Source organism: Silene latifolia, chromosome 6 (genome assembly GCF_048544455.1).
Source record: "Silene latifolia isolate original U9 population chromosome 6, ASM4854445v1, whole genome shotgun sequence".
NCBI lineage: Eukaryota > Viridiplantae > Streptophyta > Magnoliopsida > Caryophyllales > Caryophyllaceae > Silene > Silene latifolia.
Genome location: NC_133531.1, coordinates 140,017,115 through 140,037,417, shown reverse-complemented (window position 1 = coordinate 140,037,417; position 20,303 = coordinate 140,017,115). Strand labels below are relative to the sequence as shown.

At 33.6% G+C, this 20,303-nt stretch overlaps 1 protein-coding gene and 1 pseudogene across 1 annotated transcript; one reads left to right on the top strand and one right to left on the bottom strand.

The window, feature by feature from the left end:
- On the top strand, nt 1-2,182 carry LOC141585816 (uncharacterized). Its single transcript, XM_074406855.1, has 9 exons — nt 1-116; nt 548-689; nt 791-903; nt 1,001-1,199; nt 1,276-1,357; nt 1,462-1,510; nt 1,597-1,641; nt 1,867-1,911; nt 1,990-2,182. Exons 2-9 carry the CDS (start codon nt 554-556, stop codon nt 2,023-2,025), a joined length of 705 nt encoding a protein of 234 aa, XP_074262956.1. The 5' UTR covers nt 1-116; nt 548-553; the 3' UTR covers nt 2,026-2,182.
- Nucleotides 2,183-2,964: 782 nt separating this feature from the next.
- Nucleotides 2,965-20,303, bottom strand: part of LOC141588815 (UDP-glucose 4-epimerase GEPI48-like) — a 50,853-nt pseudogene continuing 33,514 nt past the window's right edge.

Genomic DNA, 20,303 nt, shown 5'->3' with positions numbered 1-20,303 from the left:
TATTTGCCACTGTACATATAGAATTGAGTGACATAACAGCAGCGGCCACCCCTTGGATCACCGGAGGCAAATTCAGTTGTGGTTTTCGACAATCAATTTCACAGCAATCTCAGCAGGTAAGAAAGACTAACCCTAATTTTTTTTAATGTAATTAATTTCGCCCATTAATTTATTTATACCCTAATTTCTCCTCGTTTGATTTTAATTTATGGTAGAATAAGCTTAATTGTTTCATTGACTTTAGATTTGTCTGTATTAATTTTGAATTGTAGTTGTCTGTTGGTATTTTTTGTTCACGTTTCTCAGCTTCCTCTTGTCCTCCATTGTTGGTTGGTTGGTTGGTTATCTGCTTGTATTCATTCATTCGGCTGTAATTCTGATTTCAAGTTAATGTTTGAATGCAATGACGTACAGTAATTTGTATAATTCTGGTTTCAAGTTAATGGGTTTGAATTATTATTTGATTAATTACTCTATTTCATCTTCTGATTGTTGAACTATTTGATTGATTTTTCAGTATTATTATATTTGTGTTGATTTGTTACAGGATCCAATGGCGCGACTATTCCGTGGCCGCCGCAGCTCATACAAACCCCCAGATGATGGGTATACTGCCTACGAGCGTTACATGAAAGTCGCTAAGGAGAGCGATGTATATATTACCTTTTTTACCGCTTCAACTTTCTTGTGTTAGCAACTCAGAGAGCCTGTTTCTTTTACGTAAAATTTGTGATTAATTTATTATAATTATGATGAATGAATGATATAAAGGGATTTGACGTGACACCAGTGCGAGGGCCTCTGTGTGGAGGGATAGTAGAGATGCACAAAAGTGAAACACTAGTCTATGAAGAAGCCATTGAGGCTGCTAACTATGCTGTTGACGATTATAATAAAGCTGAGGTCGGTCTATTTTCTTCCCTTAATTTAATTAATTAATTGCACTTGTACGTTCTGAGTTCTGACACTGCCGCCGGCTTTATATTACGTCCTTCACCAGAAAACGGATCTAGTGTTTGATGCTATCGTCAAAGCAAATGGTCAGATGGTTGGTGGTTTTATGTACTACATTACTCTTAGGGCTCATAGTCTAACCCATAAACGCCCTAAGATCTATCAGGCTAAGGTCTGGAGCATGGTTGACGACAATTTCGAAGTCCTAATCTTTCGAGAGCGCCCTAAGCGTTGTCAATCACCTGGTATGTTTTTATTGCTACAATCTCAATTTGAATCACTTAGTTACCCCTTAACAATCTCATTTATTTGAAAGTGTAGGGTTAAGTTCAACGATTCAGAATGCTGAAGAAAATGTGGCTAAACCTCTTTACATCCGAAAGGGCGCTTTCATTAGATTCATGTATGTTTTTTTCTATCCATTGTTTCTTTTCCGGCTTTTTGAAAAAATTGGATCGACAGCTATGCTATATACTCGTATAATTTTATTGGTTTTAAATGTAACAGGAAGTACGTAAGGAAGCTTCCAGAATTGGTCAATATGAGATATTCCTATGTCAGTAGCATTTTAATTAAGCTCTCATTCCGGCTAAATTACTTATTCGTGGTCTTGTATACTGAATTATAAATGTGTATCGTCAGGTTACCAAACTTGCATCAAGATCATGGAAGTCCATGTCAGCTCAAGTAAGCGTTTTTTTTTCCTTAACATTCCGAGGTTGTTATTGACACAATTTTGTTCATCTCTTTGAATGATTCAGCTTAGAATATAGTTCTAGCTAGCATGACCTTTGATTATGTGAATTTAATGTTACTGTACTGTTTAGTTAGTATATTTGGAATACTACTTCGTATATTTTATGCTGAATCATTGATTTCTTGTTACACGGCTAAACATGGTTTGTCTTATAGGAGAAAGCGAGACACAGTAGTGATTCAAGGAGCTTGAAATATGAGGTAAACTTTCCCCCGGACTCTTTTCATTCTTGTAAATTACCTCAAATTTTCAGTTGCTGGACGTGTGTGTTTTCACAGGATATAGAGGATTACATGTCGGACGTATCTGAATGATGTCTCAGCGTCTCTGGTGTGTTCTCTGTTTCATTCGATTATATATGTATGGAGACATCTGAATACAACTACTTCCCTATCCTATTGATCCGAAGGGTCAATTATTTGTTCATCATCTGAATACAACTACTAATGTGGTTTCGTAGATCTGCTATGGATGTAATTATGGCTGCAACTGCGCTTATCATGAAGATGGTGACATTGCGCTTATCATGTGACATTTTTATTGCAATGAACCTTTGTGTGACATGATAATATGGTTGCTCAGCGTATGTAATGTGTGTTAATCATAGTCATTTTTTTACGGTCATTGCTGCTGCTAATGCGACATGGGAACACTCTGCACAAAAAAAATAAAATTCTCATTGAATGGAACTGATACGACCAGGCTGGCTGAATCGACCAAACAAATAGGAATAAATAACAAAAATTGATCAACTATATTATGCTGCCTAAATAATAAACAAAGCATTGAACCACAGGTATTCATTCGTATCTGAAACCAAATGTTACATCCCAAAAATCCAACATCAACCATTAACTACAACTCTTTCTTAGTTTCTGTTGTAGTATGACGATTCGACACCATATCTTCTTCAATCTCAGCACGCAAATCAACTTCTTTACAAGCTGCTGTAAACAGCCACTCTCGCTGAGTGATTTGCGGGTTGTCGATGCTTTGCTTTAGACATGTCTGAAATGTGCAAGTATTGCACTTTCCAGCTGACAAAACTTATGATAAACTTGGCACATAAGAGCTGTTGCATATTCAACCGACGCGAAATCACATGCGAAATAATTGATTCTCTGAATACAAAATCCTTTACCCTTATTAAAAAAATGTGATCTATATGTATGTATAGTTACAAAACATCCAGAACCCATTTACACTGAAGAATATATGCTTCATAACTCAGCTTCATATTCCTCTGCATTATTCTGCATTATTATTTCAAACTATATATTCCTAACGTAATTTAATATATTAGGCTGCTCGGAACTCGGAGGTGGTCACGGAGGCGTGGCAAGAAGGTTGCAGATTGTACATTAATTAATTTAAGTATATTATTATAATCTGGGCTAATGAATCCATCATTCTTTGTCATCTGGTGACCCATAACCATACGGGTTCTTGCTCGCCCAATTCCACTGATCACGGCACATCTCGTCTACTCCATACTTGGCCCTGTAAAAATATATTGTCGAGTCATGAATCTTACAATAGGCTTCGAGTAGCATCACATTTCAAGGTTTTGAGAAAAATGTGACTGAGTTCGAACCCATGTTAAAACTAGCTCAAATTAACACGACTATATAAGTGGGAGAACATAATGTTGACCAAAATCAATATAGATGGGTCAGTTCAGAGTAGGACTTACTTCCAATTCAGTTCCCGCTCTGCTTTCTCGGTTGAGGCATATACAACCTCAGCATCACCAGGACGTCGTGCAGCCATTACAAGAGAAATTTTCTGTGATGATGACTAATAGTTAATCACAAACTGTCAAAAGTCAATAATAGACAAACAGCGACAGATTTGAACTAGACACTGTGTATGTAAAGTTGTACAGTCACAAATGCTCATAAATAACAAAAAAAGTGAAAAATGTCTAAAATGAGCAAATGTCATAGTTTTATGGGTGGACGAAGGGAGCTCACAGCGCCAGAGAAAATTAAGAAACGCCTGCTCTCTTTTTAAATAAAAATACAGAGAAAGAAAGATGACACCTAACATAATACATAAAGGAGAAGAAAACGCTTGAGCTGTTAGTACCCTTACCAGTTCCCAAGTTATAAACTTCACAGCCTGAAAGTATATGTCCATGTTAGTAGGGCACGATTGCCTATTTCTCAAATGTGGTCTCCTGCCAACGGCCACTTGCTGTACAAAGGGCATGAGATTGTTTGGGATTCCGCAAGGATCCTCACCTTGGTCCTTCCATATGGATTTGCTGCCGATAAAGGGAATTCCTCCGTACAGGGGACCTCTTTAGGCCAACCATACACTGTTGCAGATGATGAAAAGACTAGCTGAAACATATTCAGAGACAAAAAATCGCAATGCATCAGATTATGGTAGCTCCTAAACTATGCATTTTGTTCCAGGTAAGGACCTAAACTTTCAAACTTTACAGTTAAGGGACTCGTATATGTATTCCGTTAACTTTGATGGCAACCTCATAATACTTGCAATATGGAAGGGTCAATAATAATGTCAAGGCAAGCAGGCCGCAGCTGGGTTACAAAAAATTAACTTTCTTAGCCATTCATTTAGTTAACAACGAAAGAGAAAAAACCAGCGGTATTACTACTTCCGGCTCAAAGCTTACCCCGTGATTAATAAAATTCAAACAAGTGATGAATCTGGCCATGGACTATGGTATATTTTTGGGTCAATCGGTGAAAAATGTTATGAGACGGAAACATATGCAGATATGCTTTTGTGACAGATATGCGTCGCAATTACATCGACCCGAACCAGCTATGCAACGGAAATCTGTGACAAATCACAAATTTCAATAATTGTAACAGCTGCGGGGTATGTTACGACGGATTTAGCGTAATTTGGGGTAAGTTGATGTCCCGTCAGAATTATTAGTGGGTTTAATCAAGAATTAAGAGTTCAAAAATGATCTCAATTGTCGTAGATTTGATCTTGAAGCAAAAGTTTGGGAATTACAAGGGGGGGAATGAAAAGCAGACGAAAAGAGACCTTGTTACATTGATGATAGAATATTTTTGTGAAGAATAAATGATGAAACAGAAAGAAAGACATGAAAGATGGTAGTCATCGGTTGTGGGTTATGGAAGATGAAGATGATGATATATGAACAGTCAATACTTTTGTAACCCAGCTTTTTTCGAGTGATATTAGAGTCTCCAGCTTTTGCAAAATACCTATAATATAAAAAAACTCAAATAAAACTAAAAGATAGAGTTTGTAAAAAATAATAAAAGTCAAACTTGACAATAGGTAGGATTATTTGTGCCTTAAAGAACTCTTAATTAATATATTTACTAGTTTGAATGCCCGTGCGTTGCAACGGGGTAATTAGCTTTTTTATAATGCAAAAAAAAAATGTTATAAGCGTTTAATGTTTACATTATATGTCTAATGATTTGTTTACATATTATTAAAATATCTCTTTCAAAAAAAATAAAAGATTAATATATACGTGGGTTAACTCTTATTTATAATCATATAATCACCCCACCTTATACTAATCTTTCGATGTGGGACAATTCTACTACTTATAAATAATATATTCACAAAAATTGAATTTTTTTTTTCTGATGTGGGACAATTCTAATATTTATATGTAATATATATTTATCAAACCTGCATTATTTTTCAATGTGGGACAAATAACATACTCAGAATTACACCATCTTTTTTGCACTTAGTTCGACATCCAACCAGATCTCGAATACCGAATACAGACAATTGATACTCATTATATCTAATATTTATATTTAAATTTAATAATATGATCAAGTACTCTCCATTAATATTTGTACGTTATTTTTCTTCAAAAAAAATTTAACATAATTGAGATACGGAAATTTCTCGTGGTACCCCTTAATTTTGTTAGATTTTCCATGTCACCCCTACTTTTACAAATCTGCCTATGGTACCCTTAATGTTCCATTTTTTTGCCCATGATACGGATATCTCTCTTTTAAATGCAAATTTAATTAACTATATCATTATAATATTGAAAATTTCTCATGGTAACCTTGAACTTTGATAGATTACACATGCTACCATGAACGTTTTTTTTATCATAATTAAAATATGTGCAAATGATAAGAACCTATACTCTAATGATAGAATATTTTTTAACACAATTCTAATTATATTATTTAAACATAGTATATTTACCACACCTACATTTTTTTCCAATATGGGACATATAAAATCTATAGGTAAAAAATATAATGATATAAACTTTTAAGAGCTCTCCAAGACAATACTTAAGCGACTCAAAAGATTTTGGGTTGATGCCTAAGTTCCAAGGATGCTCATAGAATCACCCACCTTATGCTATATTTCGATGTGGAAAAATTTTATTTTTTATATGTAATATATTTATCACACCTATATTATTTTTCAATGTGGGAGATATAACATACTATGAAATACACCATCTTTAATATGTGCAAATTATATAAAATCTATATATACTCTAATGATAGCATTTCTTACCATGAATCTAATAATATTATTTTCATAATTTTTTACCAACATTATTTTGTCAAATGAAATTTAAAAGTTTTTATATAAAAATTAGAAACAATACTTGAATATAAAATAAGAAATACATAGTATATATTATAATAACTAAAAGATTTTCCAAACATTAACTTAGGTTAGAAATCATTATTGTAGAGACAGTAATATAAACTCTTTTAAGAGTTATCTCTGACAATACTTAAGGGAATCAAAAGATTTTGGGTTATGACTTCTATTTATAATCATAAGATCATCATGCCTTATGGTAATCTTCCGATGTGGGACAATTCTAATATTTATACATAGTATATTCACCACACTTACGTTACTTTTCAATGTAGGACAAATAACATACTAAGTACACTATTTTTTTTGCACCTACTTTGACATCAACCCGATTTAATAATGAGAAAATACAATATAATACAATATACACTCTAATGATAGCATTTTTTTGTCACAATCTAATTATATAATTTTCATACGATACTTTTTTTTTCAAATGAAATATAAAGTTTTTATATCAAAATTACAAACATCACTTTAATATAATATAAAAAAATGTATATATATGGGACATTTCTATTATTTATACATAATATATTCACAACACCTACATTATTTTTCAATGTGGGACATATAACCTACATAAAAGTCTATATCTTTTATATCAAATTTTTTTGGATTAATACCTAAGTTTCAAGGATGTCTCCTATTTATATTTATAGAATCACCCTACCGTATACTATTATTTCAATGTGAGATACATAATTTAATTATTTAGACGTAGTATGTTCATAATGCCTAGATTATTTTTCAATGTGAAAGATATAACATAACAAGAAATACATGTCTCTTCTTAAAAAACCACTATTGTATATTTGTATACATATTATTTTTCTTTGAAGGTAAAACCACTTAGTCTCGATCATTAGATATGGATCTCTACATCGTACATATAACGACTGATTAATGCTCTATTACTGCATTCAGAATACAACCATTAGTAAAATCTTTAGTTTTGTATTGTGTCAGGAGACTACCATTAGTAAAACCTTTAGTTATTTTTTGATTTTCTTGTTCATGTTCTTAACTCTTCCCGGGTAGTTCCAACGATTTCCACTTTATTTTTTATATCATATCGTAGATAATGATAAAAAATCTTAAGAGCTCTTTAAAACAATATTTATGAGACTCAAAATTTTTTGGGTGGATACATAAGTTCCAATTATGCATCCTATTTATAATCATAGGATCACATCACCTTATACTAATCTTTCGATTTAGGACAATTCTACTATTTATATGTAATATATTCACCACACCTACTTATTTTCCAATGTGGGACAAAACATAGTAAAAAGTACACAATTTTACGTATTAAGAAGTACACCATCTTTAATATATGCAAATAATATGAAATTTATACTTTAATGATAGCATTTTTTAACACAAAGCTAATTATATTATTTTCATAATTTTTTTAACGATATTTTTTTGCCAAATGAAATGTAAAAGTTTGATATAAAAATTGGAAATATCACTTGAATATAATTTAGGAAATATACATATTATAATAATTAAAAGATTTTCCACTTTATTTTTTACATCAAAAATTATACTTTCCTAAATTGATTTTTGATGATGTGGACGCTCTCAGATCGCTCGAAAAAACTCTCTTTTATATAGATACTAGATTTAATGCCCGTGCGATGCACGGGCCTATTTGTAATATTCTTTCATGTTTAATGTAATAATGATTATCAAATGTTAATGTTTGTAATCTACAATGTCATTCTTGTAAAAAATTATTTTGTAGCTTTTTTAAGTTAAATAAACATATCTAAATTGATACATATTCGATGATGCACTTTTAATATACGTAGTATTATAACAGAACTCTGTTAAGTAAAAAATATAATATTATCTAAAACACAATAAAACTATCTTGTCTTAGTTTTTTCTTTCACTATCCAATTAGTCTTTTATAGCTCTTAGGATGCCAACTACTGTACCATATCCCAATTCCCACCCATGTTAATAAGTAAATACCAAAAGAATCTATTTTACAATGAACATGTGTAAGCCAACTTTATACATATTTGTTGTTAACCTTATAATTACTGTTATAAAATATTATGGTATATTGCAATATAGCGATATTATAATAAATAAAATGTTAGTATTACGAAATAATATTTGTAATATTTTATGTTACTTCTTCCGTCCTAGTCAATAATTCACATTTGCTTTATTTTCTCTCTCAATAGTTTACACTTATTTTATTTCATACATATTTGATAACTAAACAAAACCAACATATTTGTATTCTCAGGAGGATTGAAAAACGTAATATAAACGCATGAAACAAATGGTGTGTCAATGTGTTATCACTTGACTTTTAACTAATTCAAATTTTGTAGTACTCTGTAATTCGTAGTCCATATACACGTATTAGTTCATCCTTCATAGTAAGCAATTAACATCCAAAAACTATTCTAAGCAATGATAAAAAGTAGGGGTCACTCTCTTTTGTTGCTTATTGCACCTCAACTCTCCTACGACCATGAGAGGCACGCATATATGCATAGATCTCCTTATTTGTGTCTTGTACCATAAAGATTATAAATCATTAGTTTCTATATTGATAAAACCATCAACTACTAATTTGAGAAGTTCGAAATTTTTTGAAGTACCACATATGATAATACGTATGTTTTTTTGAGGTTTATGAGAGTCTCAACAAATACAACCTACAACAATAAGAGTTTAAACAAAAGTTAAGGTTATAACTCAAAATTGTTCTTTCTTTAAATGGAAAAACATGAAGAAACCACCATTGTACATTGGCATATTTTATATCCAAATAGTAGTTATATTTGATGTATTTTACTTCTATGAGACTACCGCTATCTCTATCATTATATTATTATAATCATTCCATTATTGTCTGCTATCTTATTTTTAAGTTGGATGTTATGTTTAATTTGTCTACTTCTCCTATTGTGATTTTTACATTCTCTCATGTAGTTCCACTGTTATAGTAAAGCCAGATTAACATTTTGATTTATATTAAGACTTATTAGATGTGAATATACACTCCCCTCCGTCCTGATAGTATGTTTGTCTACTCTATGTTGGGTATCTCGATTTAATATGACTCAAATATAACACATATCTCCAATATTGTATATATACCCATGCCCTTACCACAAACTATTCATCTTCGTCCTATTGTTTTCCTAATATGTAATTTTTTTTTAATTTTTTTTTAGCTCATAGTATTATATATATCGATTGGTTGATGATTTTTTTTTTCTTTTTTGCAGCACAATTCCATTTATATTGTATAGGTGCGGAGATGTCTAGATGACTTATTTGCATATTTGTGGTGTTTACGTGGTCTCTATACGAGCAAAGGTAACAAACTAACAACTAATCCAAAGATATACGAGTACATGTGATAATGTCCATTGCATATATGGCTGTTTCAATACAATTACAACGTTTTAGATTTGGATATTATCTTTCTAATTCTATTTGCATTGTTTTCACAGAAAACCAACAACGATCGATAATCGCATGCATGCTCGAAATCAAACACTTGATGCATTGAGTAAAATATCTAATGGATAGATAATCACACATGAAACTAATTTAAAGGTTGTTTTGGTTTATTTTATTGTAAAATAATTCTGAATTAGATTAAATACAACACAAATTCCTAAATACAATGGGTATGGATTCTTGCAGTGGGATTGTTTTATGTTGACAGAGTATAATACCCAACCAACATTGTTTATTCATGGAATTTTTTTTATGTTGCCAAAGATTATATTTTACTTATTATATTGAGAAAGTCTTCTACTACAACCAATTAAATATGTAGAGATTCTCTTTTCTTTTATGTTTTAATTGTTTTACTACGGAGTACTATTTTGTCGTTCCGATCATGGTTTTTTTTTTTTTTTTCTCACGATGTTAATCATGTTCTCATAGGTGACGATGCCTAGCAGCGGAGTTCATGATCAAGTACGGAGTGACGCCTAGCAGCGGAGGTCAATGATTGAGTACGGAGAGCATATGCGATGAATCGGTTAAGGATGGTAGAGTTAGGGATGCTTATTTGGTGTTTTGTGAAATTCGGAGGAGAAATTTGCAGGCGACAGTCGTTAGTTTTAATACACTGATCAGTGGTTAGTTTAGAATTGGTCAAGTTGAGGAGGGTTTTTGGTTGAAGGGGGTTATGGAGGATGAGAAAATTGTTCCAGATGTGTTCACTCTTATAGTATATTGATCAGTAGATTGTGTAAGGATGCCAGGTTAGAAGACGCTAATTGGTTGTTTGATGAGATGTGCGAAAGAGAGTTGGTTCCGAATGATGTTGTTTACACTACATTGATAAGTGGCCATTGTAGGCATGAAAGGCTTGCTTTCGGCTTGGAAACGTATGATCAAATGCTCAAGAAAGGTTTCCAACCGACTTTAAGAATGATAAATACATATGAAGTAAATGCCTCATAATAATCTATAGTATGAATTTCTGAAAGAACTTTAACATCACATACCTTCAAAGAGTAATGCTCAATAATGCGTACAATTTAAATCTAAATCAAGTTTTGAAGAAACCACCCATATATTCCCACATGTGAGTGTCCCACATTGATAAAAGAGGAGAGGAGTTACCACTTTAAAGCAAGGGGTTACTCTTGCCAATTGGTTTTAGAGTGGAACCTCCTTCACCTTATGAAACGGACTCTCTCTCTTCCATTTGGGTGCGGCCCAGGCCCGTTGCATGATTTAACAAGTTTCTTTACAAAATTGCCCTACACCACTAAAATAACCCAAAATCAATAATCAATTTTAATTACAAAATTATCCACGACAAATTTGCCTACACCACTGATATAATACAAAAATCAATAAATCCTATATTGATTATGTTACAAATGCATTGTCATCAATTCATTATGCATTTAAAAGTTGATTATGATATCTAATTTGTGGTTTGTTCTATGTCTTATTCTTATCATGCATTATTATTATTATTTTAAATTTACCATCATGCCATACTACAGCTTCAATCCCTTACGTCTATTAGAATCTTAAATTGACTTGGACATATTTGAGTTAAAGATTATGGAAAAAAAAATATTTGCAATGATGATTACACAACCTATGTTATATTGTTACACTTACCTGAAATTACTCTTTATTTATATTTTAACACACGCGAAGCTTGAGAATCGTACTACGCGCGAGTAGTAGCATTACATGAAGTCAACGAGCTAACGTCAAACCACCACATTATAGGACGGAAGGAGTATATACAACCATTGATTGATCATCGTTGAACTGAAATTAGTTGATTAGGACATACATCACTTCTATCATGAGTAAAATACCATAATTTAGATCATACAAACATTTTTTCAGTCATTATACTCTACACAAAAGAACATCACAAATAGGCCCGTGCATCGCACGGGCATTAAATCTAGTATATATATAAAACTGGGTTGAAGCGTTGTGGATGCGCCACGTGTCAACCCAGCCATAAATACAAGTTTTAATTACAACAGAACATTAAATACAAACATAATAAATGCGGTATAAATCTCAGCAAAATATTAATTATAGTTTAATAAATTTTCTTATAAAATTACATTAAATAATTACGGTGATTTGATTCTAAATTTATTAAAAAACTATTTTGATAGAAATTCTAAAATGTAAATAATTACGTTCATTGCGAAAAATGCTTGAAATTGAGTATAGTTTTCATTGTATTTATTGAAATATTTTTTATTTGTAGAGATGATTAAAGTGAGTGTCTCATAATGTTTTATGTTTATGTAAAAAGATATTTTGAAAAAATTATAAAACTTAGACCATTAAATCCTAAAAAAAATATATTTGAAAGAGTCGTATTTCTTAAAAACATAACTTAAAGAAAACTACTAAGAGATAAGTTTTTATATGGGAATGAAAAAAATATTGCGAGAAATTGAATACATATGAGATTTTAATAGGTTTAAATAGTGTGATAACGAGCAGGGCCGTCTCAGAGATTGAGGTGGCCCGGTGCAAAACTTAAAAATTGGCCCTCTTAATATAAAATTTCCGAAGTATACAAAATTCGTCATATATGTCTTTACATATTCAATGCAAAATATTATAGAAGTTTTTGAAGATTTTCAAAAATTAAAATAGTTCATGGAAAAAGTAAAGCTCTTCTTGGTTCTCAAAAGCAAAATCTCATCATAAGTATTCTCCAACAAATTATTCGATCTTATCATCGTCGCCAATCCATTGAGCCGATCCCATAACATTGTGGTTGAGTGCAAATATGGCTTCAATAACTTCAAACCCGCAAAAGCTTTTTAATTGTCGTTATTCAGACTATCCAGTAACTCTAAAAATTAAAAAATAAGTACTCCGTACTAACTAAATAGTCTATAACAATGCTAATTTTGATGATTGAGCTGTAAGCGACTCTTCATACTTGTTTTTTGTTTATGCAAAAAAGATAAACTTACAACTACGAACTATACAAACAATTCAACAAACCAATAGGCTAAAAATCTGAAATTGACAAAATTCAACCATGAAAACCAAATTACAACAAGAACTTAATAATAAACGTAAATAATGCATCTTTAAGAAGTTTGATAAGGAAGAAAAAAATTACCTATTTCGATCCCTTTCAAACTCAATGTATAACTGGGACTTTTATATGCAATTGAAACTGACGAAGTTTCGAATCTATCTAATTGCAAATTTGGAATGATTTGTGAAAAATTGATTTGAGATAATTATATTTTAAAGATTGAAAAAGAAAACGTGAGATAAGTTTGGGGAAGATTAAATAGCAAATTTAATTATTTTTAGGGAAGGTAATTAATTATTCAATTGGTCTCCCTTGTGACGGGTCACCATTTGTGGCGGATATTTTGTGAGTTAAAATGGTAACAAAATGGGTTAGTGGAGAAAGGGGACCACATAAATAGTGTTGCAGAGAGAGAAAAAGTGGGTACTTTGTGAGGTAAAATGGTATCCGTCACTCCAAAGTGACGGATAGTGTTGGTCACAAATGAGATTTTGTGTTAATTATTTGGGGAAAGAAAATTGTGGAGGATTGGAAACGATTAGCATGCTTCGTGCTCCTATCTTCCTTCATTGCTTTACTTTTTTTTTTTTTTTATTAATCACATGGGCAAGATTTGGGCCCCAAAATTTTGAGGCCCAGTGCAAATGCACATAGTGCACCATGGGTTAGACGGGCCTGATAACGAGTCTGTGTACGAGTATGTATGTACACAGTGATCGCGAGTGCATTTGAATAATCAAAACAAAAGTAATGATTATTAAATAATAGAAAAAATGTTACATTTTTCTTTAATATATTCAATTAAAATATATATACGTCAAGTATAAATATTGATTATGACTAGCAAAATATTACTTTTAGTTAAATATTTTATATGTTATCTTTTAAACACTTTGAAATTAAAACCCCAAAAAATATTATTTGAGAAAGTTTAACCTATTTTATTTATAGGCAAACTCTTAAACATCATTTATATATAGTTGTTTCAAAATACAAATGATACAATTCTTATAGATATGTTTGACACATAATACATGCAAGACACAATCAAAACATTTGAATAAGTTGAGTTTGAACTATATATATTTGATACATAAATATCAGACGTTATACATAAAAAAATTAAAAATTACAAAAAATTATATTCACATCATTTTGAACAAATATTAATTGATTTGGAACACAACGAATCGTGAAATGATATAATTTGAGAACTTAATGTTGATTGTTGCATTATTTGAATAAATTTTATTTTAATTAATATGATATTTGATCAGTCACAAAATAATTTATAAAACATTCATCATGCATAATTAATTATCACTTATTAGTTTTAATTAAAATTGTATGTATTTTATTTTAAAACATTGAAGTTAAACCTTAAAAAATTAAATTTGAGAAAAATTAATTTATTATTATTTATAAGTAAAAATATTAAAGGTCATATATAACTTATGTTATTTTTCTTCAATTATAATAATAAAATTTTAAAACAGGCCGCGCGAAGCGCGGGATACTACCTAGTATATATATATATCAGGGTTACCTAATTCGCTCGTCCCCTTCCGAATTGCGAATTAATTCGAACGAATTAATTCGCAATTCATTTTCATCTTAATTCGTCCCAATTCGCGAATTATTCGCTAAGATGAGCGAATTATATGATTATGCTAAAAACCAAAAAAAATCAGGAAAAATTGAAGTATAGACAAGATACCTGGTTATTTTGAAGTTTGAACTTTGAAGCCAAGCACAATGATTTGATTCACTATTGTAGATTTGTAGATTTAGCTTTAATTTGATTTTGATTTCTGACAGGAAGATGATTTTTTTTAGCTTTATTGATATAAAAGGATAATCCTTTTGCGAATTGGATTCGACGAATTACCGAATTTTTTGAGAAAGGAGCAATTCATTAATAGAACGCCATACGACACTTACAAATAATAACTATAATCGAAAACAAATCTAATGGAAACCAAAGAAAAATCATTTTCTTATAAACTAGGGATCTCAAAACAGCATCTGACAATTCGGCTCGTCCTATTATCGCTATCTTCATGTAGCTTTTGAGGGGATCCTTCGTCTGATTTATGAGATAAAATTTACCTCTGAATGGTTCCAAAGATCGTTGACACATCACTTTTACCCTTTGAAAGAACACGCTGCAAACCATCAATGAACTACTCCTGACTATATTACTGATGAAACTAAAACCACGAATAAATGGAAAACCCCCGAAATAAGGGATGGAAAAACGATTCTCACCAAAAGGGAGACACTTATTGAATAGAAAATAGGTATGCATACTATTGATTAAAATTTGAAACAATTTTGGGGCTTACCATCGATCGATTAATAATCGATGGAGCCCCTTGTATAATTTGATGGAGGCTAGGGTTTTTTAGAGAGAGTTTTTTGAGAGACGAATTACCGAATTTTAAAATCATGTAATTCGCCAGCGAATTGAATTCGCTAAATTGAGCGAATCGCGAATTAGAATTAAGAAAGCGAATTGAACGAATTGCGAATCCGGTAACCCTGTATATATATATATAAAAGAGAGTTTTTTCGAGCGATCCGAGAGCGTCCACATCATCAAAAATCAATTTAGGAAAGTATAATTTTTGATGTAAAAAATAAAGTGGAGAATCTTTTAATTGTTATAATATGTATATTTCCTAAATTATATTCAAGTGATATTTCCAATTTTTATATCAAACTTTTACATTTCATTTGGCAAAAAAATATCGGTCAAAAAATTATGAAAATAATATAATTAGCTTTGTGGTAAAAAAATGTTATCATTAGAGTATAAATTTCATGTGGGATCCGTCTTATGAGCCTTCTCAAATGCATGGAAGCGGAATCAACTCAATCAATTCATCAGAGAGAAAATTCTAGTGAGAGAAAATTCTTTGAATTTTGAATGCTTAAACCAACTGACGGTCTCCCGCCGGAGACCAACCCATCAACCCCACTCTCTGTCAGCGCCGCCCTTCCCGGTGGCAAGGAAATGTTGACACTCCCACCACTCACCAAAAATGCCAAACGGAAAACAATGCATCTCGATTCCTTCCGGGCCTCTGCTAGCCAAAACCCTAACTCGTCAGTTTCGCAACCTCTTGCCGTCAATGGTGTTTTGAAAGAAACACAGGGACAACATATATTTTCCTATAAAGATAAGGTGCAGGGGTTCGATACCGAGTTCTACTCAGCGGACTTCACCTCCCTAGATGACATCGAGTTTGACTCAGATGATGACATAGAAGAGGATCAAGAGGAGGACGCTTTGTGTCCCCGAATTTGCCTCACTAAGGAAGAGAAATTTACCATCCGGAGACCATGGCGAAATTCAATCATAATCAAAATGTTTGATAAAAACATCGGTTATTTGTCGCTAATGAGAAAGCTTAATGCCAAATGGTCAATAAAAGGTAAACTCACGCTCACTGATCTTACCAATTCCTATTATGTGGCTCGCTTCTCCTCGAAACAAGACTACGATTTTGTTATTTCTCAAGGGCCATGGATGATCGATGACCACTATCTAACAATCCGAAAATGGGTTCCCAACTTTGTGCGTTCCGAGGATTCTATTAAAAAGCTAACAGCTTGGGTGAGAATTCCGAATCTACCCGTTGAATACTTCAACGAAACTTTTCTAAGAAAAATAGGATCAAAGATTGGAGAGGTGATCAGAGTTGACAGTAACACGGCTAGTGCTCAACGAGGGCAATTCACTCGTTTGAGTGTAGAGGTGGATTTATCGAAGCCACTGCTATCAAAATTCAGACTATATGGCAAAGTTTATTGCATTCAATATGAAGGGTTAAGAATGATATGTTTTAAGTGCGGAAAGTTAGGACATTCATTGGAGAATTGTACGAAAGATGCCATGGCTAATACTAATGCGGTTGATGCCGATCAGACCCAACAACAAGCTCAAGACTTAATAATCCCTAATGAGAATTCGTTGGAGGCAGGACTTCGTCCGGAGGAGAAAGAGGACTTTGGTGACTGGATGATGGTTAAGAAACCGCCTCGTCGAAAGCCCACTGTCCCTGTCAATAACCTTACACAGCCACAAAAGGAGAATAGTGGGGTATTCAAATTCGGTCAATCATCTCCGAAAGCAACCGGGTCAAGATTCGATATACTCCAAAATAATTCAGAAGATTTGGTTAACAAACAGAATCCTAAAGCAATCGAAAATCTTTCCATAATTCTGGATAGAAATATCCCGAGAAAAGCTCATCAAACTCCCAGTATCAAACAAAAAATCGCCACCCTTAATAAACAAACTAATAAGCTTCTTTCAAAATCAAACATTACCAAAACTAATACCAATTTTATTAGAAAAGATAGTAATATCCAACATATAATCTCTTCAAATAAAACCACACCTATCCCTAATATTCCCTCCCCTGTTTTACAGGATATCACCAACACCTTAGCACCCACCGCATCCACAGTGATCCTGGCAGGTCCACAGAGCTCCCCTGTTTCGCTGCTAAACCGCCAAAAATCTTCCTCTAGCTCTGAATCCACTAAGCACGATGAACCCCCACCCATACTTCTCCTATCTAGACCGCCCCCTACCGCAACCTCGATGCCTCCCTCAAAACCCCCAGATCGAGGTCATCCCACCAACCGAGAGAACGGTAATATCCACTTGGCCGGAGATGGCAGCACCATACTTGGGCATAATGATTTCGAAATGCCCAATAATGGATGGAAAATCGAATTGGCGAAGGGCAATCAGCCGAGTCTAGCCATAGAGATGTCGATACCATGGAGTATTGACGAAGTTTTAAAGCTTGTAAGTAGAGCCTATCTATCTTTTATAAATTATCTACCCGATTTAATGAGTACAAGAATACCAAATTTGACTCCTAACCTTCCCCATATCAAATTCATGGTGTGGAATGTACAAGGAACCGGCAATAAAAATAAAATTAATGCGATTAAGGAAGTTGTTCGTACCTATAAGCCTTCTTTATTAGCCCTCATCGAAACACACATGGGTAGTGATCATGCTATTAAACTAGGAAATATCCTAGGGTATAATGGGCACTCTCGGGTGAATCCAGTCGGGTTTAGCGGTGGTATATGGATGTATTGGAAAAAGGAAATCGTCACTGTATCCCCGGTTGTTGAACACCCACAGTTCATCACTACTGAAGTAGCTCGAAATGGTGAATTTCCTTGGTTCTTCTCGGTTGTATATGCGAGTCCAGACCCGTCCAATAGGAGGGAGCTTTGGCGAGAATTGGAAGCCTTTGCTCGAAACAATAATAGGCCATGGCTCATTGCAGGTGATTTCAATGAAACTCGGTCACTTAATGAAAGACATGGGGGAGATTCTAATATGGTGAGAAGATGCGAAAATTTCAACAATTGGATCGAAGATTGTGAATTTATCGAGCTCGCCTTTTCTGGAGCAACCCATACTTGGGCCCGAGGTAATACAGTGGAAACACGCAAGAGTGCGAGATTAGATAGAGTCCTTTGTAATGCGGAATGGGGAACTCTTTTCGAGGATGCAATGGTTAAACACCTACCTGCTATTCAGTCCGATCATTGTCCTCTGCTTATATCCCCTAACGGATTTGCGCCTCTCGCTGCTATCAACAGGCCGTTCCGCTTTCAAGCTTGCTGGCTTACACACGAAAAATTTAAAGAATTTGTGGATTCTAGTTGGCCTTCAGACGGGTCGTTCCCGTCACGATTAGATACCCTATCAAAAAAGCTCCAAACCTGGAATTCGGATGTTTTTGGTGATATATTCAAAAGAAAACGAACTCTTATAGCAAGAATAGGAGGCTGCCAACGAGAATTGGCTATGGGAAGACAAAGTCATTTAATTAAATTGGAAGCGAAATTACGCAGGGAGTTTGATGAAGTGCTCGCTCAGGAGGAACTATTATGGTACCAAAAGTCGAGGTTAGAATTTATTAAGGATGGAGACCGCAACACGTCTTATTTCCATGTTAGCACGATAGTTCGAAGATGGAGAAACAAGATCTCGGCATTAAAAAATAGCGATGGTACTTGGACGGAAGACGTAAATGAGGTAAAAAATATTGTGGTTAATTATTTTAAAAGCTTGTACACGGATGACAACGTGACAAGTGAGCTGGAAAATTTACCTTGGGATTTATTTCAAGATTTTAATAACAAGGATTGGAATGGCTAAACCGACCATTCTACATCGCTCAGATCGAACAAGTAATTAACCATATGGGATCACTTAAGGCCCCCGGTTCGGATGGTTTTCAAGCATTGTTTTATCATAAAAATTGGACTCTTATTGCTTCCTCTTTATGTGACATGGTTATTAAAGCTCTAGAAGGAAAGGGGATGCCGGAAGGGCTAAATGATACTCATCTCGTTTTGATTCCAAAGGTAGACAATCCTGAATCAATTACTCAATTCCGTCCTATCAGTTTATGTAATGTCGCTTATAAAATAATCAGCAAGACCTTAGCCAACCGGGTTAAGAAAGTATTGCCCCATGTTATATCTGAGACACAAAGCGGTTTCGTCACAGGGCGTCAAATTAAAAATTACAGATAATAATGTTGTCTTTCAAGAAGTTATACATTCTATGTGAAAGAAGAAAGGACAAACAGGTATTATGGCGATCAAAATAGACCTTGAGAAAGCCTATGATAGGCTACGGTGGAGCTTCATCTATGCGACATTGAGTGATATTGGCTTCCCACGACTTATTATTGAGGTGATTATGGAGTGTGTCACGTCGCCCCGTATGCAAATATTATGAACGGTGAGCCAACAGAGCAATTTACTCCTTCTAGGGGAGTACGTCAGGGTGATCCATTTTCCTCATACCTTTTCGTCATGTGCTTAGAAAAATTGCAACAAACTATTGATTTAGAGGTCCGAAATAATAATTGGAAGCCAATCACAATATGTCGAGGTGGACCTCAAATCACTAATCTCTTCTTTGCAGACGATATGGTCATTTTCGGGGAAGCTTCAGTGGAACAGGCGCTGGTCATAAAGTATGTCATCGATAACTTTTGCAAAGCTTCAGGCGAGAAGGTTAGTATTGCTAAATCTCGTGTTTTCTTTTTCTCTAACACCGAGATCAATACTAGAGCCGCGGTATGCGAAGCCATGGGTTTTGAGGAAACAGATGATTTAGGTACTTATTTGGGCATGCCTACTATTAATGGGAGGGTTACTAGACACACTTTTGCTCATTTGGAGGACAAAATTAACAAACGGCTAGCTGGGTGGTCGACCAAACGTTTATCGCTTGCTGGCAGGTCGACTCTTGTTCAATCTACCCTCACGACAATTGCTAATTATAGTATGCAGTCGTCAAAAATCCCACGATCTGTATGTGACTCTATTGATAGAAAATCTCGCCGTTTTTTATGGGGCGGAAGCGAGGACAAGAAATCG